This window comes from Glandiceps talaboti, chromosome 5 (genome assembly GCF_964340395.1).
Source record: "Glandiceps talaboti chromosome 5, keGlaTala1.1, whole genome shotgun sequence".
NCBI classification, from domain to species: domain Eukaryota; kingdom Metazoa; phylum Hemichordata; class Enteropneusta; family Spengelidae; genus Glandiceps; species Glandiceps talaboti.
This window is the reverse complement of record NC_135553.1, coordinates 25,396,923-25,422,370: the sequence shown is the minus strand read 5'-3', so window position 1 is coordinate 25,422,370 and position 25,448 is coordinate 25,396,923. Positions and strand designations below refer to the sequence as shown.

Here is a 25,448-nt window from a genome sequence, read left to right as displayed (position 1 = left end):
ATGAGTCCCATAGTGGCAGTTCCAGTGTCCCATAGTGGCACAGTATAGGTTGACCTAGTGGCAATAGAAATGATATCTGAGGCTGCAGATCAAATAGATATCGTGGGTGTTCTAAATACTGATAATGACAATACACAATTTAGGCTATGTACATTGACCCTGCATTCCAAGTAATTAGTTCTTCTGTTTGTACAGTAGAGTCCAAAAGTAAACACATGTTAAAGCTTCTTTGTAAACTATGGAAGTACCACCACACTCCTACATCTTTGTACTTCCCAGAAATTGGGAAAACTGTATAATAAAGTCAACCTGCAGAAACTGTTGAAGTCCTGGGTGACACGTTTTAATCAAAGTGTGGATTTTGAAATTCTAATTCTTTTCGTATGTGACTTGTTAGTTGTAACATTACAGAAATGTCTCTTGCAGCCCAGTCTTCATATATGCAGGGTCAAGCTTGTCCAAGAATTGTTGACACTGTCCACTAGTTGTCCTTAGCCATTCTTTGTCTAGTTCCTTTCATAATACAATAGTTTTATACTTTTAAGTATGGCTTGTAGATATTAAATGGAGTCAGTCTTCCACCAATTGATGTGTTGATACTGATAGTAGCCATTGTATATTCCCTGATATATACAGTCTCTCTCAAGTTAGACATAGATTGAAGTGCTAGAATAGTATATGTTTGACTTGGCCAACAGAGGCAAGATTACATGTATTAAGGCCAAGAAAAAAAAAAGAATTGTTTCTGGTCAGGGCAGTTTGTCTAAAATGGTGCGACGCTTTTTTTTTTTTTTCATTCTCTACAAACCTGTCACTCAATCTACTATTTATGGCAGTTACTGTTCATTTTATTTAGTGCTTTAGAGCAAGTGTGTATGTAGGGCAGATGTCATTTGCTTGATTGTGATTGGCGCTGCAGTTGTCTTAAATTCACTGAAGTAGGAGGGTTATTTTTGTGTTTCCCCATGGATCTGTAGAGTGCATGGGCTGGACAAACACCCAAAAAAAAAGACAGACGGAGGGGTATTTAAGTGATGCTGAAAGTGTTACTGTTAATCTGCAAATTGTGAGTGTGTGTCATACTTGCGTAATTGGCCCTAGCAACCATGACCACACCCTTAGCAGCAGTCAAATGATAGGTTTTTTTGACAATTATAGTAACATGGATGGGTAGGCAATTGAATAAACATTATTTCAAAATAAGTAAATTCCCTTAGCAACAAGACTACACCCATAGCAATAGGTAAACAATGATGTATGATGCCAAAATTACACTGGTGATGGGAAGGTAAATGAATGAGCATTGCAAAATTGTACGTAGATATGCCTAGCAACAAGACCACGCCAATAGTAACATTAAATGATGGTGTATATTGCAGATATAACACCATGGATGGGAAGGCATGAGAATAAATCTTCAAAGAATGTATGCAAATATATGTCTAGCAACAAGACCACATAATCATTACAGAAAATTAAAGTGTACTGTCAACTGTTGTGCTACAACGCCATTGGCGCTTTTATATGAATTAAAAATCCAAATCTAATACCCAATCCTAATCGATTGGTCATTTAATCTTAAGATTTATATAAAACACTGAGAAATACTTTATTGGTTAGATATAACATACTTATCATTATTAACTAATGTTGTCTCATCTCTATCACAATTAACCAAAAGATTTTGAAATTTTTTTTCACAGGCATCTATAGAAATAAAAACAAGCAAAGGAGATAAAAGGAAAATCCATGCCCCAAGTAAGTAGTTATTCCATAAAGATCCTTTAGTCAACTAGAAATATCCTATAACATCTTTAGTATGCTTAAATTTCAAATAGCATTTCCTTTCAGTAAGTAAGGGTGAAATTTGCAAACATAAACTATAAAAGAGAACAACCATGGAAAATGAACACAAGAAATTATTAAAGAGAAAACTAATTAATCCATTCAAGTGTCTACTCCCATATTATAATGTACAAGTTTTCTTTTAAGACCTTGACATTTAAAGGGGAATGCCATTGTTGACATTTATGGGGAATGTCACTTTTGACATTTTCATATCACAGAGTGATTTCAAAAGTTTGTTTGACTTATTTTACTCATGTTTATTCTTGAATTGTGAAGTTGAAACATTCTCAGTTACCTGGAAAACTTATTGCTACCATTTGTAGATTCTCTTTATTAATTTGAAATGTCAAACTGTTTTATAGCCCAGAAGAACCAGGACTCCGAATATTCTGAAGATTTTGAAGTTTTTGATAGCTTAGAAGTTGACGATTACTTTCAGTCGGACAACTCTGATCTGGAGTATGATGATGATGATGGTACAGATGATACAGAGGATGAACAAGACAAGACGTTTGTAATGATGAGTATTGATGATGTCAAGGTTAGTATTATTAAATACCTGTGCTGGGCAGGTATAGCTGTACCGGGGATGTCAGTGTTATATATTGTATTGGGGATTTACAGGTATACCAGGGAAGTCTGTGTTATAACATACCTGTACTGGGGAGGTATAGCTGTACCATGAATGTCAATGTTATATACTGTACTGGGGAGGTACAGGTGCACCAGGGAAGTCAGTGTTATAACATACCTGTACTGGGGAGGTATAGCGGTACCAGGGAAATCAGGGTTATATACATACCTGTAGTTGAGGGGAGGTATAGCTGTACCAGGGGAGTCAGTGTCATATACATACCTGTACTAGGGAGGTACAGGTGTACCAAAGAAGTCATTGTTATATACATACATACCTGTACTTGGGAGGTATAGCTGTACCAAGGAAGTCAGTACATACCTTTACCAGGGAGGTTAATATTAGGAGCATTGTTGTACCAGGGAGGTTAGTGTTAGGGACATTCCTGTACCAGTGAGGTTAGTGTTAACATACCTGTATCATGAAAGTTAATGCGATATACATACATGTGTTTATATGGGGAGGTTAGTGTTATGTACATACCTGTATGATGGCGGTTAGTGTTATATATGCATATGGTATTTGCTAATCAGTGCTCCATAACCTTGCTGCACAAGGTCACTTTTCCAGCAATAATGACAATCCAGAAGTGAGTGGAAACATGATCTTGAGTAGATCATAGTTGTATTCTTGATCAATTTGGCTTCACTTCATATAATACAGTAAACAGTTATGTGTAATTAAAAAAATTTTGGAACTTCTTTCAGAAATTGCGGCAGAGCCTAGAACTAAATTGTGAAATTCATGACAGCATTGCCAAATACAGAAATGAGGTGAGTTTGAACACATTAACTGAATATATTGCAAGGAGAATTAAAATGATGTGTAGGATATATAAGGATGACCAAAAACTAGTCAGTATGTATCCTTTTAATACAAAGTCTAAAATAACAGGATACTCTGCACCACTCACAACAATAACTTTCTATGACCCACCATCCATTGTTAGGCCATGGGGCTCTGTCATTGTATGTGTCCTTTTAATACAAAGTCTGAAACAACAATTCTGCATTGATGATTTGACACCCATGCTGGATAGTTTTGTTTTTGATGATCACTGAGATCATCTATTTGGTATAGAACTAAAGGGAAGGGTGCATCTTGCTAACTTTCGTATATAACTAAAGGGAAGGGTGCATCTTGCTAACTTCTGCATAGAACTAAAGGGAAGGGTGCATCTTGTTAACTTTCGTATAGCCTTAAAGGGAAGGGTGCATCTTGTTAACTTTCGTATAGCCTTAAAGGGAAGGGTGCATCTTGCTAACTTCTGCATAGAACTAAAGGGAAGGGTGCATCTTGTTAACTTTCGTATATTCCCCATATCTTATTCCACAATTTTAGTGGCAAGAAACCAAACACTAGTTTATCTTTATCAAATTAAGGATGAGCTGACAGAGGCAGGGTCTGCTAAGTTTTTGATTCCCAGTAACAGAGGGGGGAAATGTTGCAATCAATATTTGATACCCTAAATATCTTTTACCAAACTTTTACCATGATTCACAGTTTGTAATTTAGATGATATTTAGAATGAAAAATATTGTAAATCTTTTTGTGTCGTATTGCTATCAGAAACCTGGTCAGTTTGTGGCTACAATTAGTGAAGAGGATGAAATAGAAGAAATTGAAGAAGACATACTTGATATTGTAGATAGTTTAGAAGTAGATGATCTCATTGTACTAGAATTAGCAAACACACCTAGAGGTAAGTGGAAACACTGATTATGGTTGTCTTGTCAATCTCTGAGTAGGTGTTGGGTGTTGTCATGGAAACACTGAATAACTGGTTGCCATAGCAACCCTCTGAAATATGTGTTGTTATTGAAACACAGATATCTGTGGTTACCATGCCATCTTCTGAATAGGTGTTGTCATGGAAACCTTTGTGGTATTGCTAATTGTGAGTCTTTGTTAACTAATGATCTAAATGCTTTTCCAGTCAACCTCTGAGAATTGTAATAGAATCTTTATTGCATCCGTTAAGAAAACTATATTTCATCATTGGAGTTTTCTGCAATAAGTATTTGGTTTTATATGTAAATGAAGTATCTGAGAAGATGTAACACTTTTCTAACAGTTCTGAGTGGGTCTAGCATTTCTAAACATTTGTCAAATAACCATGTTTTGTTCCCCACATCTAATTCACTGTAAGTGAGCAAGACATGACTTCTACTGAATCTTTATTTCAACGTTTCAGCTTTATCTGAACGCCTTCATCAGGAATCTAAAAACAAATAGAAAAACGGGAACAAATAATGAATAAAATGTACAAATAAAAATGGTAAAGTGATTCTTTAAAAATATACAAGTAAAAGATGAAAACCAATAGCTGGCCTAAAAGTGGACAATGAAACTAGTAGCTGGAAAACAAAATGCTATCATGTGGTAAAAATATGTAGGACAAAAATGAAAAGGCAGGAAAGTAAAACAAATGATGTGTAGAAGTAGATGTCATAGCATGGCGTAAAACTTACAGTGCACAGTTGTTGTGCTAGATAAAAAGTTGGATACTAAATTTATCAGGTTTTAAAAGTATCAACTACTCAATATTTTTGACAAACATAGCTGTAAACTTTTCTTATTTCTTTTTTCTTAATAAAGCAAATATTCAAAATTTTTTTACAGTTCCATTCATTTGATTTGTCATTCTCATTTGTTTTCCAGACAAACCAATGGAAAAAATGTCTTCTAACAGGTATGTCAAATATGTAGTCTGTATATTAGTGGATTGATATCAGGTTGTAATCTGACTGTTCACATCAGTACATTTTAATCCATTATTTGTGATCTCAGATGTGCATTGAGAAATTATCTTTATTCCGATCATCACATTGTCTCATTGTATTTGTAAGTGGTTTAGGAACCCTGGTAACAGAGGGTGAAATCAGGTAAAATTAAAATAGTACACCTTGTACCCATAATTTTGATTGGAATCCCCAAAAATGTGACCAGGCAATTTGAGTAGATTTTTTCTACTTTTCTAGTCACTGTGATGAATGCCTCACTATTTTCATCTCCTTCATTTCACCCTTCTCTTCTTAGGATAACTATAATGTAATGTTTTTCATTTTGTGCTGTTGTTTTCTTCAGAATGAGGAGAAGTCAAGAAACAGAATATTCGGTTCTTGAGAGCAATACATCCAGAAATCCAAAAGGTTAGTGAAAATGTTGACTTTTAGGGGATAAACTAATTAGCCAGCCATGTCAGCCATGTGGGGTTTCTAGAACTTAATTATCACTGGCTTATCACTGGGTAGTGTTTGTTGCCATAGAATCGAGTTATCACATCAGGCAAAGGAAAGTGCAATATTTTATCAGTTGTTATCAGTTTTGTTGATTCTTTTATCAGTAATATTGTAAACAGTTTTAGAGATGCAAACCATTTTATCATACCTGATATACTTTACCTTATTGCTATCAGAAACCTGGTCAGTTTGTACATTTTGTGCCTACAATTAGTGACATTGTAAATCTTTTGTGTCATATTGCTGTCAGAAACCTGTAAAACAGTGAAACAGTTATGATCAATAAGTACAGTCCTGAATATTCAAATGAATATTCTTTTACAAAGGATAAGGCAAGATATATGTGGGTTTAAACCTGATAAATATCTGTCTACTGCAATAGATCGATACACAAGTTCACCACAAGTTTCTTCCTGCATATTCTTTTACTGATATTTTGAGAATACATGCATTGTCATAATAGAAGAAAGAAACAGAATGATTTATATTACATGTACATCTGTCCTGACATTGCAGCAAATCTCAAATATATATACATGTACTCTATTTGATAACACACCTAGTTTAATGCAAATGTGTCATTCTACAGGTTTGAAGCAAAATGTGAAATTAACAGCACAAACCAAAAGTACGAAGGAAACAGAAATTGTTGATGCTGATACAAGTGCTGTTATAGCTGCAATGAGGGCAGAAAATGAAGCCATCCAACAACAGATTTCAAATCCGTCCAAACTTGACATTCAGGTACGACTTCAAAATCCAAACTTTACTGTTCGTCAGTGGTTTGCTTGAGATTTAGAATGAAGCAAATGGAGTAGGGACATTTTGTTAGATTTGTGCATTTTTCTTTGGAATTTTATCGTGATTTAGGATGGGAATCATAGTAAAAAGTCAAAAGATGTTCTAATCAGTTTCAATATTTTATTAAACTTAGCAAAGCACTTTTTGTGTACTAGTATGTCAGAAGCACCTTTGTTATCAAGTTGATATTGTATCACCTGTTTTCCAATTCTGACCACTGCGATGGTAAAAACATGCCCAGCTACAAGTCACCATATGGATGAGGATTTGGTATTTATTTGTTTGTTTTTTTTAATTTATAAAACAATTTTATCATAGTGTCCTACTTGAAAATCAATGCGAAACAACATAGACCAAGTATGTGTTTGTAAATACTATCTCAGTACATTACCAAAAGCTAAAACAATATGTGTAAAAAATTTGTCATTGTACGTACAATAAAAAACATTTGACATATTTAACATTTATCAGTTTTTGGCAATGTATTGAGTTACAAAGAAGGACTTGGCATATGTTGTTTCACATTGATTTTTCAAGTAGGAAGCCATTGTAAAATTGTTTTATAAATTAAAAAAATCCAAAATAAATATCAAACCTTCATCCATATGGCCACTTTAAATGTCATTAAAGTGCATTGAGATATTATTTTGTAAAGTGCATTGAGATATTATTTTGTAAAGTGCATTGAGATATTATTTTATAAAGTGCATTGAGATATTATTTTATAAAGTGCATTGAGATATTATTTTGTAAAGTGCATTGAGATATTATTTTGTAAAGTGCATTGAGATATTTAAGAATATAATATATAAGAATCAATCATTGATTTAGTTAAGATTAGATTGATCCTATGATATTGATTATCTTACTCGTTTTTTTTCAGTCTTCATGTCATTTCTTTTTTACAACATTTTTGTATGAAAGAAGATATGTAGTGAATTAGGGAAAAGACAGAGCATTATATAACATCTATATCTACGCGATGTCTGAAAAGACAGAGAATTCCATGACATAATATACACGATGTCTTAGACAGCAAAGGAAATCTTGTGTGTTTGATTTAACATTGTGTTTATTGTGCAATGTATAATTTGGTGTGTTTGATTTAATTTGTATTTTTATTCTACAATTACTGTGTAGGTGGATAGAAGTACAGAATCATTGAATTCAACTTTAACTGAAGACAGATTGGACACTATTGTCAAGAAAATATCCACAATGGATGCCAGGTACTATAAAACAATTTTTTCATAGGTATAGCTTTTATCTTTTTACTTTCACCTGATGATATCTCTCGGTTTGTTGCATTTATCATGCGTTGGTAAATTATTGAAACAATCGAAATTGAAAGTTGTCCAAATGAGTTCATTAGATACATCTATAGTTAGACCTCTAGGTCTTTTAAAACACACCAGTTCTACACTTGTATGAGATAACAGAAAGCTTATCAACATCATAATAAAAACCAGTCAATAATGTTATGAACAAATTTCTAACTGTTATTTATGTTTATAATTACCAAGGTCACAGCATCAACTGTTTGAAACACTATCAGTAATAGAAGCATCTACAAGTCCAACTGCCAAGGCTCCAACCCAGCAATCAGTGAGTATAGACAATAGTGTTAGAACAAACTGCCAGGGAGAATAAAAGTTAATTTTATAGAATAATTAAAGGCCTGTGATTCAATCCCAGGTGTTTCTTATCAGCAGAGCCATAAGGATTTAAAAACAGTTATTGTTTTGTTCTGAAAGACAACTGTTTTTTTTTTACCCAAATTCTAATCCTAATATGACAGATTAGTGACATCATTTATGCCATAAATAACACTAATCTAACTATTAAATTCACATCTAATTTCTAAAATACACTTTTTTTTAGTAATTCTGCAAGATGTACTTCCTTGTAGGAAGTAAATCAAGAGGCTGCATATCAGAAATATTGTATACTATTTTCTCTTGATGAAAAATACTATATTATAGATGGTATTTCTTCTTCTTCTGATGGTGGTGGGACAGTAAACATTAGGGCAATTTTGTTCATATAAATAGCCCTGTTACATGTCCCAAATCTGAAAAACAAATCAGTAGAACCAGGTGATGTGACTTTGTGTGTATAGGTCTGTATGATAAATTACAATGTATTAGGAGTAATTCCCAGCATAAAAAACAGTAGATCAGAAAAATAAATTAATCTATAACAGTTCATTTAGCAATTATTACATGTTTGTCATTGACTTTCTCTTTCTTGTACAGTTTACAGGGAATAACATTGTCATTCAGTTATTGTCAAACTGGGGACATCCAACTCGTATTGGTCTCACAGAAGTACAATTTTTTGATAAAAATGGCCAAAAAATCTCAATAGATGACAGTGAAATTGATGTAGTAAATGCCAGGGAAGAAAAAGGGGATGTGTCAAACATTGTCAATGGAAAATCAAAGGTGAGTATGTAGATTTGATTATATATGATATTAGTATGTTATATGTATGGCGTGTGTGTGTGTGTGTGTGTGTGTGTGTGTGTGTGACACAGTGTGTGTATGTATGTGTCTATCAGTCCACATGTCTGTGTTTGTCTGTCTGTCATAAAGCGATTTTCCATGTACACTCTATGGACAATAGAGATATTTCTATCCTATTCTGCTTTACCGTATGTGTGTGGTATGTGTGTGTCAATCAGTCTGCCTAACTGTGTTTCTGTCTGTCTGTCTGTCTGTCTGTCTGTCTGTCTGTCTGTCTGTCTGTCTGTCTGTCTGTCTGTCTGTCTATGTTTATCTGTACATGTCTGCATTTGTCTGTCATTCTGCCTTACTCTGCATATGTGTGTGTTTATGTGTGTGTATTATTACTATTATTACTATGTCGTTTTTCTCTTGAGACTGTTTATATACATATAACTTAAACTGCATACAACTTATGACTTACCTCTCAAGTTACTTTTGTAACATTCTTTTTGTGTGTTTTTGTTCTCCTCTTGCAAAGTCAGGCACATTATGAATCTTGTGTATTATTTTTACTTAAAACAGACCACCAAAGAAAGGAATATGTGGAGTTGTAACTTAGCATCTAAATCCGTCCAGATTGTCTTTCAACTGCCAAGTCAAACAAGTCAACCTTCACAAGTCAATATATGGAACTATAACCGGACTGCTAGTGTAAGTTGAGTTATTTTGTCTACAGCAGTGAGTCAGTGAAGGTATTTCTTCCTGATTTCAAAGTGATAATCTTATATATTGAATCAATTTTAAAGTTATACCCCAAAATATGTTAATACCAGGAGAGGTTGATTATGGTAAGACACAGGTTCATGGTTTGTTTATTATATGTTAATAAATTATTTGAATATGTCTTACAAAAAGAAAACAATTAAACATAATAAAAGCTAATCTTATTGGGTAATTAAAGGCCTGTGATTGAATCCCAGGTGTTTCTTATATATATGTATTATATATCTTCAAGTTTTATATTGAATTGAAAACACATTTATAAAATGCTAAATACTAAATTATGAAATCAAAACCCAGACAATACAACCGAAAGCAAACTGTGATTTAACCCATGCCAATATTAGTATTGCTACAGAGTGTTTTATTGTATAGAGACCATACAGTGTTTTTGCTAAGGGCAGTAAGTACATGTAGGTAAAATTTACCCGGTTCCCATTTCATTTTACTTGGGTTCCTAAACAAAATTACCATAGACTCGATGGGGAAACATTGCCATTTTGACCCCTTTCTCCCTTTCTGTTACCGAGTTTCCCCAACGTTAGCAAAAACACTGCCAGTAACCCAGTGTATAGTACCATGACAAAAACCACCAACTCAGCATATAGCATCATTGTAAACCATGGCCTCTTTCACGGTACCGTCCAAGTCACTGTGTTCCAGCAGAAATATTGGCTCTGGTTTGTATATTACCCTGACAGAAAGCACTAACACAATGTACTCTACCCTTTGGTTGTCACCATAGGAATTAAATGTTGGTGCTAAAGATGTGTGTATTATGGTGAATGGACAAGAGATGTGGAGAGGAGAACTTGATAAAGGGTGTGGTAATCAGGTGTTTGATTACAGTAAAGGTATTCAATTAGATAGTGATTCACACATGGTACAGGAAGAAGATGATCACAGTGCACCACAGCTCACTTACAGGAAGGCAACACCAACAAAGGATGAACAAATTATACCTCCCATTAGCCAGGCTGAGGATGTGGTAACACCAACAAAACACACCAGACCCAAGTCCAAGAAAGAGAAAAAAGAGAAAGGTAAATATTGAAAGACAGATTTAGAATTGAATAAAAATGTCATCATTAATAATGAGTATATGTGATATGAATTTGAGTCAAAAGGATTTTTTTTTTTCATATAGAGAAACTGAAGAACACTATTCTATTTGGTATGTTGACATGAAATATTAAATAATATCACCTTTTGTACTACAGTGTTAGAAATGTTTGGTGGTAAGAAGACACCCCAGGGGAAGAAAGAGAAAAGAAGTAAAACCCCTCGCAGTAAAACACCAAGGAAAATGGCCGCACAGCTTTCAGCCAACCAATCCTCAGATACTAGTACTTCCACAAGGTAATGTTTTTAGACAGTAATTCAATGTGTATTGTATTGGATCAAGTGTCAGTTTGTATTCATGGATTATTCACCAAAGTGATGACAAATTTCCTACTTCACCAGAGCTGCTGATACATACCTATATGGAGTATGACAGTATTTGTTTTCACCTTGTTTGTTTTAGTGATTCGATACATTCCAGTAGTGAATCTATTCCAAAAGAGACCCTGTCACAGGACATTGCTACTATAAAGATTCCCAAATCATCCATGGCTGCAGCTAGTCCAGATGAACCGTCCATGCTGCAGCAGTTGATGCAGTTCAAAAGGTGAGTTTGTGGATGGTTTAAGTCATTCCTGTAGAATCACTATCAGTTGAGCAGAGACTACAACATATCAATGACCAATGAGTGAAAGCCTTGCATAAGGCAACATTTCAATGACCAATGAGTGAAAGCCTTACAAAAGGCAACATATCAATGACAATGACTGACAGCTTTACATAAGGCAACATATCAATGACCAATGAGTGAAAGCCTTACATAAGGCAATACATCAATGACCAGTGACTGAAATGATTGAATACAGAGCACAAAGCACAAGGTTCATCTTCAGATTTGCACAAGTATATCAGTAGACCTTATTAATTTTAAATATGTTTTCTTTGAACTTGTGCATGCTATGTATAAACACAAAAGATAATTGTCTTTTGCTTGAATTGTGTTAGCAGCAAGAGAGGAGGAACTCCAAAATCAAGAGGAGATAAGCCATCTTGGCTGAAGACTACACCTGGTGAGTTCAGGTCTTCTATTTGATTTGTTACCAATGTCCACAAACAATAATTCACCAAAAAGCTATCACATTGTTCATTCTCATGAGTGTGTTAGAACTTGCATATCAGTGTTTTCCAGCCCTAAAGATGGTGTCAATAACCACGTCACCATTGGCATTGCTCAAGGAGCCCCCATATTCACACGCATTTATTTGAGTGAGACACGACTGAGTGATATAGCCTATCCACCAAGTCTGTAGAACACTCACCCTGGGTTTGGGTCGGTCACAGAAAAATCCCCTGTCTCCAGCATGATTCAAACCCATGACCTCCTGACTGTAAATTCTGGTCTCTACCCACTATGGTTCATGTACATTGAAGTTGTTAAAACTAGGTGTCAGCAAGAGAATGACTACAGCAATAGAGTGTATGAAACAACCAATACATCCCAAACACACTGTAATTTGTAAAGGGTATTAATTGTCTTCCTGTTGTACTTGAACAGTACAGTACTTGATATGAATATGGTGCATCATTATGTAAATTAGCAACTGAATATGCATCATTATGTAAATTAGCAAATGAATATGCATCATTATGTAAATTAACCACTGTGTGACAGTGTCAGATAAGACTCCTTTGGAAAGCAACCCAATGTCATTGCTATGTGTATACACATAGTAGCATGTATAGTGTGATAGAATTGTACACTTCATGGTAGGTGTGTCTGGCACTCAAAGGTGTACATTTTGTAACAATGTACATGTTGAAATGATAAAATAATTCTCTGGTGCATTTGTTGTTTTATAGATAGAGACATAGATCTCAGTGAAGACTTCAAATCATTGTAAGTTTCTGTTGTTTTAATTAACAGTTTTTGACAAGTCAAAGTGACATTCATTTTTTATCCTTGCTGTATTTTGGTGTGTTTTTTCTGATTTGTCAATTTTTTGTCTTTCTAATCTTTTTCAGTTTTGTCATCCTTTTCCAATTTCATTCAAAACTGACTCTGTCATGATGATTTTCAAAATGTAGTTTTTGTTTTTAATGATCTACAATTATTTAATTTGATCCAGCAAGCGTATTTTACTGTTTGATGAACGTTGTATGCACTAACATAGAACAGGATTTTTGTTGTGGGTCAAAATGACAAGAAATTCAGTTTGGTTTTCTTGTGAGTCACCACACATTAAGGGATGGGAAGGCATCAATGTACAGGAATAGGTATGGTTTAAATATTTTCATGCTATGCTAACTTTTATCTAACTTTTTTTTCCAGGGATCTATCATCAATCATCAAAGATTCTCTTGGGAATAAAGATGACAGACCATCCAGTAGGAGATCAGCAAAACAAGGTATGCAAAGTGTGGCAATCACAACAATAGCACAAAAATATCACAAGAAAGATTTGTAGATTTAGATTTTAATCTTGTATTTTAGGTTTCAGATGTCATTGTTTGTTCATTGAAGTTTTGTTTGCAGATATTTGAAATGATTGAAAACTTTCCAGTACCAAATAAATGATGACATAATAAGTATCACAAAACTTGATGACATCACGAGTACCACAAAACTGATGACATCATAAGTACCACAAAACTGATGACATAAGTACCACAAAACTAATGAAATTATATGTACCACAAAACTGATGACATTATATGTACCACAAAACTGATGAGGTAATAAGTGTTACAAAGCTGGTAAGACAATAAGGGCCACAAAACTGATGACATAGACACTGTGTAAGATGGTGAAGACCAACCAAGATAGAGATTCACTCTTTGAAATTATTATGCTACAATTTACCAGTACTTTGCGCCATGCAGTTGTATAGTGTCTTTTATGCCTGAGTACATATTTTGTACTTGAGTTGAAGTTCATGAGGTCATTTCTTGTTTGTTAATTTTTTCTGATGACAGTGGAGGAGGAGGAATGGTCAGCTGGACTGATCTACCCAAAGAAACAACAAGATAGGTTGTCAGACATGGCAGAAAGTTCTCTAACTACAAGGGCTAAGTGGAGGCAAAATCAAGATCTAAGTTTAGAAGAGTCCTGGAGCTCACTTTCATTCTTTGATAAATCACATCGGGGAAGACTTGCCAATATGAATCTAGATGTTCAAGGTAGGTGAAATAGGTGTAGTGATATCAGGCTTATTGACATATATCCAGCATGGTTCCTTAAGTTTGAAACCATGCATAGTTACAGAGAAGGGTTCATCACATACTTCCCTATCATACTACTTTTGGGGGTTGGGGTTGGGAAGGAGGGGGGGGGGGGGCCTTGGTTTGTCACATCTATAGGGCACGCAGTGTGAATTTACCCACTTACTGGCTATAATAAAAACACAGTTACCTGCAGAGAATCAGCATTGATAATATTTCCAAGGTAAAATATGGTAATGTTACATTGTGTTGCCATTGCAAAATTATGATACATATCATACTGATGACTGAATGAACACTATTATCAATATTGTGATTAGTGATTTCAGTATAAACTCATAAGTACACACATGGAGTAATATTGGTTGAAAAAATAGCTGTACTAATCTTTAAGGTTATTGCACAGTATTTATTACAGTTACCTTGGCATTGAAATGTTACAGTGCCTATAAGATATCCAGTGTTCTCTTTCCATACTTTCCATCAGAGACAATTAACTGTTACAAATCAGGTCAAATCCCTCACTACTCAACATCTGCTACTAATGTCTTGACATCAAAGTGAGATAGCCACTGAAATATTTGGTTTTTCTATTTTGATACTCCTTTTCATCAGGTGATGCATTAGATAAATACATATCACAAACAAAGATGAAATCTACCGATACTATCAAGGAAGAGGTGGAAGAAGAGGAAGATGAAGATGATGGAGATAGGTAGGTGTTTTTATAGAGAAAAGATGCCTTGTTATACATACATATACATGCATACATACATACGTACTTACGTATGTACGTACGTACACACACACACACACACACACACACACACACACACACACACACACACACACACATACATACATACATACATACTTTGATTGTCTTGCAGTGATTTTGAGATTGATTGCAGTCAGTGCCAGTACATATACTTTGATTGTCTTGCAGTGATTTTGAGATTCCAGAGTTGCCTTTTGGTCAGCATATAGACATTAATATACAGTCTACATGGGGTGATAAACATTATGTTGGACTGAATGGAATTGAAATATTTCAAAGTTCTGGTGAACCCATCAAAGTTACACAGGTGAGTTACAAATGTTACTTTACACACTTTCTCCCTTTTGATGAGAAATTTATAAAAATTTGCAGCAAATGTGGGAAATTTGTAGAAATATGTTTCCTTTGCTAAATTACTGTATGATTGTATAGTACGCTGGAATTTTCTCCAAAGCAATTAAAGTGGCACAAGCTGAGTTTATAAGCTTTTTTTTTACTTGTGTGAAAATACTTACATAAATCTTTGATTTACTATACTAATATAATGTTAATGCCAATGCATACCTTCTATGACAATTTGTGTTCTGGCATTGTTAGAACTGTAGATTGCACAGTAGGGAGTTCCTGTACATTTTTTGACACATATAATAAATTACATCATTGGATCATTTATAAGTTATATCCTATTACCAGTATAGTACCAGCTTTGAGTTCAATGAATTACAAGTGATGGTTTAAATATGCTTCAGTAAGTGGACACTAGAGGGTGGTATACTAATTATAAAAATTACATCATCGGACTGTTTATGAGTTATATCCTAGTACCAGATTTGAGTTCAGTCAAATGCAAGTGATGGTTAGGTATACATCAGTAGTATGTAGAATACTGTGAGTACCTTTTAGTACACAGATAAAAATAATAATCTTCTTTTTTCCCAGAAATATATATATACATATACATATATAACAATTCTACAATATATGAAGTATTCGACTTGGGAAAGGGAGACGAAAAATAGTTGTCTTTGCAACTAGTCGAGTCCGTCCCCTTTTACAATCTTAGGGATTAGGAATTACTAATTACTGGGGCTGCTGGTCAAATTGAGTATATTGCAATATTGACAGAATAGAAAAAAATCATAAAGGATTTACAAAATACATTGTATAAATATAGGTGGACAACAACAACAACAACAACCAAACAAGCAAATACACAAATACAAAGAAACAACAAATGACCTACTTAAATATACAGACAAACGGTAATCAATCTCTATGAATATGAAGTATAACTAGTTTACAATGATTGGAGATAGTTTTTGAACTCTGTTTGAAAATGACTTCTGCTATTTATGTTGCGAATGTTGTAAGGGATGCTATTCCATAGTTTAGCACCTGCATACTTGACAGTGAACTGACCAGTCCTATGGTTTGCTTTTGGGATAGTAAGGTCGTTTCTGGTGCTCTGTCGTGTTGTGAAGGAGTGTTTAATGGGAGTGAAAAAATCCTGAAAGGTATCCGGTAATCTGAGGTGCAAAACGTCATGAACGAGAACGGCAAGCTGTAATTTGTGCTGTTTGAAAATGTCAAGAATATTCAACCTTTTAAATAATGGCTCCGAGTGAGCACACCAATGACTATCTGTTATGGTGCGCACTATTCTTTTTTGAATTAAAAATATTTCATTCAGGTATGTCGGACACGTGTTACCCCACACTTCGAGACAGTAGGTGATATGGGGCATAACAAAAGCATTATACATCAGTACAAGTACATATTCTGGAACCGTGTAACGTAACTTATAAAACACACCTGTCATTCTACTAATTTTCTTTTTCACCTCAGCTATATGCTGCTTCCAAGACAGCGTATTGTCAATGTTGACCCCAACAAAAGGCGAACTTTGAACTTCATCTAGTGAGACCCCCTTAAATTCAAGGGAACCAGTCAATACTACATTTTTTCTATGGCTTTTTAAGATTGTATATTTGGTCTTATTTGAATTTGAAAATGACACTCTACAAACATATCAACTCAGCTTGTGCCCCTTTAATGACTATTTTCTGTCAAATTTATGATAAATGTATAAAGGTTGACAAATGTGTTCTAGATTCATTCAACCTTGATTATGCAGTACAATGCCATTCCAATGCTTGGTTTTCCTATGACATGTTTTGTCCTGCTTGCACAAGACCTTCACTTCATATTGCTGTATATATAAACCCTTACAGTTTATACATACAAATTATTTGACTTTTCATATTTTATTTATCATGCATCTCTAATTTCTGTTTACCTTTTAGATTACAGCTGATCCATCAGACATCAATATCTTAGATGACTACTGTAGTGATCCCAGAGTTGTGACAAATTTAGTTGATGGTATCAACATAACTAAAGATGATATACATATGTGGCTTGCACCATTTCAACCCGATAGAAATCACATGATTTATCTAACCTTGGAAAAGCCAGCCAGGATTGCCATGATAAGGATATGGGTGAGTAACAAGAAAATAGAATTATACTTGAAATTGGACAAAGGATTTCCTCTAGTAGTACATAGTTATTGTAAGGAGAATGCTCATCAGAATTACCAAGATAAGGGTATGGAAGAATTTCACACGCTTAAAAAAATGGACTGAAAGTTTCTGCAAGTAGCACAAATTTTCTTTAGATTTGTTTAATGCAATGCATCCAATGGGTTTCTGTGCATTGAAATTTTAAAAAATGTAACTCGGTTGCTAGCCAGGATTGTTACAGCAAGAATGTATTGGTAAGATCTGTAACTGACAGGTATATAGTAACTTTTAACAGTGTAAGGGAAAGTCAGCTTGAATTCCTATGTAGATGAGTGAATAAGAAAAAGCTATATGATAAATTAGTGCCTCTAGTGGCAAAAGTTTGACAAAAGAGGCCAGAAACAATTGCCATAGCTATCATGCCAAAACACCAAGGAATGGTTTATTGTAAAAACTTGTTTGTTTATTTCACTTACAAATGTCTGACAATGCCTGGTTATGAAATGAGATCCTATATTTTTACGTTCAACTCAAAATACTTCTTTAGAGCATGCTATTAGGCTAGCTACACTTACCAAAACTTGGCTTGTACTATAGTATTTCATAAAGTGTTCACTTTATGTTCACCACAGTGATTGACTTGTCACAAAAGCTTGTATACTAAGAATTTCATATTTTCTTTATGTTTTAGAATTACAACAAATCTCGGATTCACTCATTCCGAGGAGCAAAAGACGTGGATATTACCCTGGATGGACGATGTATATTCAAAGGAGAGATAGCGAGGTAAGATATTCACAACTTCTGGTTCTGAGCTTAATATAATGTATAATGAGCTTAGATGTTACAATGATTTTGTGATGAAACATATCAAAAACAATATTCCATTTGATCTAGCACAAGACAGTAAATTCCTAACACATCCAAGGTGTCAAGGTGTGGCTAAATGGCTGGTGAAAGATTTGAACTATATGACAAAAAGAGGCAGATACAGATAGTAACTCAGATAGTATCTCAAATTCACTCAGAAAAGATCCAAACCTTGGTTGAGTGTCGCTAAGATAGTAAGAAACCTATCCAGGTGAACAAATTCAGCTCAGAATAAGATCTTGAGGTAGATTCTACTAGAAAATGTTGATAACAGAAAGGCTGTGATCTTCATTGTCACATGACAAAGAGAGTGAGAGTGAGGCTCACATATCAAGGACCTGGATGTACACTGAAAGGCTGCCACTGAGGGTGCATGTCATTTCCATGTTAATACGAAAGAGCATGTTGTATACTTAGTCTCCTGCATGTCAAAATATGAACTATAGAATGTAATTTTATTTTGTACTTAGTACTGGTAGGGGATTATTAGCTTGATGTTACCCCAGAATAGTCTGAATTCAAAGAGCTAACATATAAAAATATCACTCAATGAACACAATCAGTTACATGGAGTGAGCCTGATACCTTAGTTCCCATATAGCAAATCTGAATGATAAGAGATAGAAGGTCTCTGCATAGCACAATAAAGCCTCATTCACTACTTCCATTTTATGTGTACACTGTCACATGTGTTGATGACTTTTCATGTTACAGGGCAAGTGGTGGTATTCTGGGTCAAACTGATTCATTTGGAGATGTAAGTAAAACTATTTCATTTATGGGTAGTTTTTTTTTTTAGCACAGATATTGAAGACTGAGTACTAATATCAACAACTTTATGAACACTTGTTATTTGCTAGCAGTGGGATAATTTTGTTAGTTTCATTTGCTGATCACAGAGATGCTCTTGAACTGTACTTGTATAAATCTCAATCCTAACTTCCCTCCCTAGACTATAAGATATGCCATGTCACTCTGACTTCACCGGCCTGGTGAAAGGGGTTGATTGATGTGTGAGGGCACCCTATCATAGCATACCTTACAGACTAGGTGAAAGGGGTTGAGTGATGTGTGAGGGTGCCCTATCATGGCGTACCTAACAGACTAGGTGAAAGGGGTTGATTGATGTGTGAGGGTGCCCTATCATAGCATACCTTACAGACTAGGTGAAAGGGGTTGATTGATGTGTGAGGGCGCCCTATCATGGCGTACCGTACAGACTAGGTGAAAGGGGTTGATTGATGTGTGAGGGCGCCCTATCACGGCGTACCTTACAGACTAGGTGAAAGGGGTTGATTGATGTGTGAGGGCACCCTATCATAGCATACCTTACAGACTAGGTGAAAGGGGTTGAGTGATGTGTGAGGGTGCCCTATCACGGCGTACCTTACAGACTAGGTGAAAGGGGTTGAGTGATGTGTGAGGGTGCCCTATCATGGCGTACCTTACAGACTAGGTGAAAGGGGTTGAGTGATGTGTGAGGGTGCCCTATCATGGCGTACCTTACAGACTAGGTGAAAGGGGTTGATTGATGTGTGAGGGTGCCCTATCATAGCATACCTTACAGACTAGGTGAAAGGGGTTGAGTGATGTGTGAGGGTGCCCTATCATGGCGTACCTTACAGACTAGGTGAAAGGGGTTGATTGATGTGTGAGGGTGCCCTATCATGGCGTACCTTACAGACTAGGTGAAAGGGGTTGATTGATGTGTGTGGGTGCCCTATCACGGCGTACCTTACAGACTAGGTGAAAGGGGTTGATTGATGTGTGAGGGCACCCTATCATAGCATACCTTACAGACTAGGTGAAAGGGGTTGAGTGATGTGTGAGGGTGCCCTATCATGGCGTACCTAACAGACTAGGTGAAAGGGGTTGAGTGATGTGTGAAGGTGCCCTATCATTGCATACCTTACAGACTAGGTGAAAGGGGTTGATTGATGTGTGAGGGCGCCCTATCACGGCATACCTTGCAGACTAAGTGAAAGGGGTTGAGTGATGTGTGAGGGTGCCCTATCATGGTGTACCTTACAGACTAGGTGAAAGGGGTTGATTGATGTGTGAGGGCGCCCTATCACGGTGTACCTTACAGACTAGGTGAAAGGGGTTGATTGATGTGTGAGGGCGCCCTATCACGGTGTACCTTACAGACTAGGTGAAAGGGGTTGATTGATGTGTGAGGACGCCCTATCATAGCATACCTTACAGACTAGGTGAAAGGGGTTGAGTGATGTATGAGGGCACCCTATCATAGCATACCTTACCGACTAGGTGAAAGGGATTGATTGATGTGTGAGGGCGCCCTATCATGGCATACCTTACAGACTAGGTGAAAGGGGTCGATTGATGTGTGAGGCGCCCTATCACGGCGTACCGTACAGACTGTTCCCTCCCTAGCTTAGCTGATTTATTGAAATTTGCACAGAGTGAGAACTGAGTGTTCAACTGTTTGATGATATAGTTCTTTGATAAATAAAGGTGTATTAATTCATTTCAAAGTTGTAATTATAATATTTCAGAATTCTATTAATGAATTCATAAAATTTCTAGGAGATAATGTCTACAAGTCAACAGATTATGGATGGAGGCAAATTTTCTGGAACATTTTCAAATGAAAATTTCTTCTGAAGGTTTATAAAAATTGAAAGAAAAAGGGTTACTTTATATCAGAAATCATTCTTGATATTTTGATAACTTGATTTATGGCTTGGTGTGTTTTATGTCGCTGCCAACAGACTATTTTATTTACAGCTGACAATGACAATCCATTGATAAGTCTATAACTAGGGTATATTCTGTGTTCCTTTTCAACAGACTATTTTATTTACAACTGACGATGACATCCTAGAAGCAATGTCAAGATATGATGAAACTTACGAGGCCGAGGAGATATTTAGTGCAAGAACACATGACATAGAACGGCCACCTACAGCTGATGAAGATGATGTAAGTATAGAGAATGTATTATAGATACTCTATCATACAATGAAGTATGAGATGATTTCTGTCATCATTTATTGTTATTTTATGTTGTATTTTTTTTGTATGTGTCATATTGTCCACTCTTCTGCTCTGGTTTGTCTGTTCTGTCCTGTTTTGTCCATTTTACAGTAGTTTTGTATTCAGCTCTATTCTACTGTTATCTTGTCATATTGTCTTCATATTATCTTCTTCTGAATGATGTTGTGTTTTGTTCTGTACAATGTCTTATTTTGTATTGTGCTGCGTTGTCTAGGTTTGTGTAATGTCTTGCGTTGTGTGATGTGTTTTGAGTTGTGCTCTTTTATTTTGTGTTTAGGTAGATTTAGAAAGAAAATAAACATTACGTTTTGCTGAAAATTTCTGCACAAGGCCGTATTTCATACTGTTGTAAATGGAAAGACCATTCAGATATCTTCATAATAAGTATACATTTTTCTATATAGTTTAAGAAAATCAAACTTTGGGCTTTGACATTTATACTGCACCAGTGTAGTTGATTTAGGTACAAACAGAAAGAGAATCACCAGAACAATGAGTTTTACAAGACATGCTAGCATTGTAGGTTCCCCTTGTGTCATGCTGTGTTATCTTGTCTTCTCCTTGTCATCTGTTACATGTATGTTATCTTCTGTTGTTTGGTTGATGTCTCTTGTGTTATGTTGTATTGTCTTGGGACTCTGAGTTGACAGTGATGTGCTGTGTTATCCTATGATATCTTGTCTTGTCTGATATTTTGTCTTGTGCTGTGTTGTGTCTTGAAAGAACACAAACAACTATATCACAGTCTTGTTATACTTACAAATTGTTATTATATATTTTCAGATGAGACCATTTACTTCAGCAGAAGTGTTACCTCCAAAACAACTAAATGATTCATTAGATTTTGCAATAGATGATATTATAACAAGTACAGCTGATGGCAAGACACCTAGGGGACAATGTAAGCTACACTTCATGCATTATTTTCCATTCATTTGAACTGACAAAATCAAATTACTTTCATGCCTATTATTTGTTCTCTTTGCTTTATGTCCACATAAACATAATATTACAGCAAAAGTGTTAATTCACCCAGAATTTGTTTTAATAACCTGTGACGTACTTAAAACTTAGGTAATATCAATTTCAAGGAATAGTATTTGTTGATATTCACCCAACTATCAAGGTTAAAGTACATTATATGAATCATTGCTTCCAAACTCCACTGTCATATTGTGTTTGTTTGTTTGTTTGTTTGTGTGTGTGTGTGTGTGTGTGTGCGTGTGCGTGTGTGTGTGTGTGATATAAGTAAACCCTGTGACTGCATTTTACAGAGTTTAACTGCATGAAGTGATACATATAATATATATCTATATATATACTTACCCCTTGTTGTAGATTTAAAGTTACACTTCACTGAGACATGGGGTGATCCTCATTACCTCGGATTAACTGGATTAGAAGTACTGGATAAGCAGGGAGATGTGATTAATATTAATCTGGATCAGATTGATGCTCATCCCAGAGATTTGAATGATCTGCCAGATTACCACAATGATGAAAGAACATTGGATAAGTAAGTCTTGATAATTTGAGAACACAGAGAGTGGTGCACATTCAGCTAGAAAATTCCTGTGACATAAGTGTTTGTCACCATTTGTCTTTGACTCGTAGTGACAAGGCCCCTTATGTCACTGATAGTTTCATGAATGAAGTAAAGCATTGGGTAATAATATAACAGAAGACCATGATGTGGGAGTGCAAGTATGGCGTACTCCAGGATATTTGTGTGCATACTTGCAGTGTTCTCTGTCGCAGTACACAAGTGAAAGTACAACAGAAAACACTGCAAGCATGAGAGCAAATACTATATGATTATTGCTTGTAATCTTTTAGTCTTGTTTTGGCTTTGATCTGTTATCCCTCAGTGAATAAAAAATATGTTGTATTGTGAACCTTGGATATTTGTATTATGTCTGTCCACGTTTATAGTCAATCAATCAATCAATCAATCAATCAAAAGAATTTGTATAGTGTCAAAATCTTATATGACGTAATGCTCTATGGCACTGAACAGGAACAAAAATAGATCAATCTAAATAGTTAGAGAAAGCTTTGATTAATGATCGTATCAACACCAAGTAAACTCAACTCTGTATATATGATTCAGTATCATTAATTTACACTTCTCTGTTTAAGCAACACCTTGATAAATGCTGTGACTTACTTATTAATTTTCTAGATTGATTGATGGAATGAATGTCACCATGACAGATCAACACATGTGGTTGATTCCATTCCTTGAAGGGGAAGAACACAGTATATCAATCAACTTAGATGAGCCTATTGAAGTATCTGGACTTAGAATATGGAATTATAATAAATCACCAGAGGATACATATAGAGGGGTGAGTTGCTGTACTAGTACATGTGTACTTGTATAACTAATGTCTGCCCTAGAATAATGTCATAAAGTCTGTGTCAAACTGTGACATTAAACAGTCTCATTACCCATTTGTTATTTGCTACCTCCCACATTTCTTACTCCCCCCCCCACCCACGCCTGTCCCTTTCCTTACATATCTCCCCTCCCCCATTCATACCCCTTTGCTTTTTCATTTCTCTCCTCATGTCATTTTTGACTTTTACCCCACTCCACCGACATTCCCACCTTATTCTTTTTACATTTTCCTGGGCTTTAAGTGAGATTTTTTTTGAAAGTTATTGCTATTGATAGAATAAAATGAAAATCTATGACTATTTAGTTGTGTATCATTGCAGTTACTTATTGTATGTGATATAGATATTTAGAATATTTTTGAAATGCATGTATTTCCTGACAAGGATTTCACTATTCTTCATCTCTTATGTTAGATTGTCATCAAACTTTTTGAAAAATCCATCTGAAGTGCAACAGTAGTCAAAGATTGAAACTGTAATTGCACTCATTTACTGTACATACTACAATGTAATTCTATGTCTCGTACCTAGGCTAAAGTTGTTCATGTTACACTAGACAATCATGTGATGTCGCCGTCTGAAGGATTCTTGATTCGTAAAGGACCTGGTAACTGCTTCTTTGACTTTGCCCAGGAGTTAGTATTTGATGTTAGTAATACTAGTAAATCCAAGCCCAGTAGTCGTGATGGTGAATATGGTGTAAGGTAAGACATAAGATAGAAAACAATTGAAAGAGATGTGACAATGGAATACATATTGCCACTAAATGCTGCCCTCTAGAGTTAGAATAGAGTTGGTAAAATGGATGTCATTTAGCTCACAATGCACATGTAGTACATATTACACACATACATTGCACATGTCATCTTGACTCCAACAAGTTGTTGTTACTTCATCAAGGATTTATATTGGGTATTAGGTAATGTGAAGTGGTGTTGTGTATAATGTTATAAGATAATAGGAAAGTAGTTTATGTGAAGCAATGTGGAGACTGCAGTATTTCAAAGTGTTGGAACTGTATATAGAGACTCAGACTTAGAGGCGAGGCCACGTCATGATCTCAGCTTTTATATTGGTTAATGAAGTAGCTATTTGGTATGAGAATAAAGTAGTGATGTGTGATGTCAATTTGTATGTATATAGGGGGCACATTGTCATTGTTGACACTATGCACAGACACACACACACACATGTATGCACACACATACACACACACACACATATATACAGTCTCCAACCATTTCATTTATAATCAAAGTCATTGTATGTTTTGTCTCAGGGGAAGTGTTGCTGCGCCAGAAGAAGCAAGTCAAGACTATCAGCCAATGATTATGCCATGTGGTTGTATCCTTTCAACTGTTACAATGTACACTTCTATGCTGCAAAGATTATTACATGAATGAACAGCAAAACTTATTTAGCTTTAAATAAATGATGTATTTATTGCATGCCATAACTATAGCCTTAAGCCATGCCATACATTTTATCAATTGCTGTAGGAGATTTTGTAATGATGAACCAAAAGTATAGAATCTGTTCACAAAATATGGCAGATATTTTCAAAGTTCTTCTCCATCCAAGTACCATTTAAATCCATAGGAGGATATTTGCATGTTTCTAGGTTTACTTTATGTATCCATAATATTATTATTATTTCTTCCATCAGATGTTCAGATTTGTTTAATCTGAGTTTTAAAATTACCACCTGTGTTTTGCTAGTAATAGTTAAATCATGTCTATAAGCAAGATAATTGGTTGTCGTGAGACTGTTTTGCATGATATGCAATATATTACAAACACTTTCTATTGAACATTGTGTTTAGATGT

The 25,448-nt window shown here is 35.2% G+C and overlaps 1 protein-coding gene across 1 annotated transcript in view; it reads left to right on the top strand.

The window, feature by feature from the left end:
• The window catches only part of LOC144435036 (protein KATNIP homolog), a 30,063-nt gene extending 5,802 nt beyond the window's left edge, over positions 1–24,261 (top strand). The window contains 29 exon segments of the mRNA XM_078123577.1: positions 1,704–1,758; positions 2,211–2,389; positions 3,190–3,255; positions 4,052–4,184; positions 5,144–5,174; positions 5,570–5,634; positions 6,314–6,468; positions 7,666–7,754; positions 8,049–8,130; positions 8,781–8,969; positions 9,555–9,683; positions 10,498–10,795; positions 10,973–11,111; positions 11,278–11,421; positions 11,823–11,884; positions 12,675–12,711; positions 13,144–13,220; positions 13,788–13,991; positions 14,649–14,748; positions 14,980–15,118; positions 17,115–17,312; positions 18,025–18,119; positions 18,918–18,960; positions 21,015–21,146; positions 22,005–22,122; positions 22,560–22,737; positions 23,404–23,569; positions 24,153–24,218; positions 24,220–24,261. Of these exon segments, the coding sequence (XP_077979703.1) occupies positions 1,704–1,758; positions 2,211–2,389; positions 3,190–3,255; positions 4,052–4,184; positions 5,144–5,174; positions 5,570–5,634; positions 6,314–6,468; positions 7,666–7,754; positions 8,049–8,130; positions 8,781–8,969; positions 9,555–9,683; positions 10,498–10,795; positions 10,973–11,111; positions 11,278–11,421; positions 11,823–11,884; positions 12,675–12,711; positions 13,144–13,220; positions 13,788–13,991; positions 14,649–14,748; positions 14,980–15,118; positions 17,115–17,312; positions 18,025–18,119; positions 18,918–18,960; positions 21,015–21,146; positions 22,005–22,122; positions 22,560–22,737; positions 23,404–23,569; positions 24,153–24,218; positions 24,220–24,261 (3,411 nt within the window).
• The last annotated feature ends 1,187 nt before the right edge of the window (positions 24,262–25,448 follow it).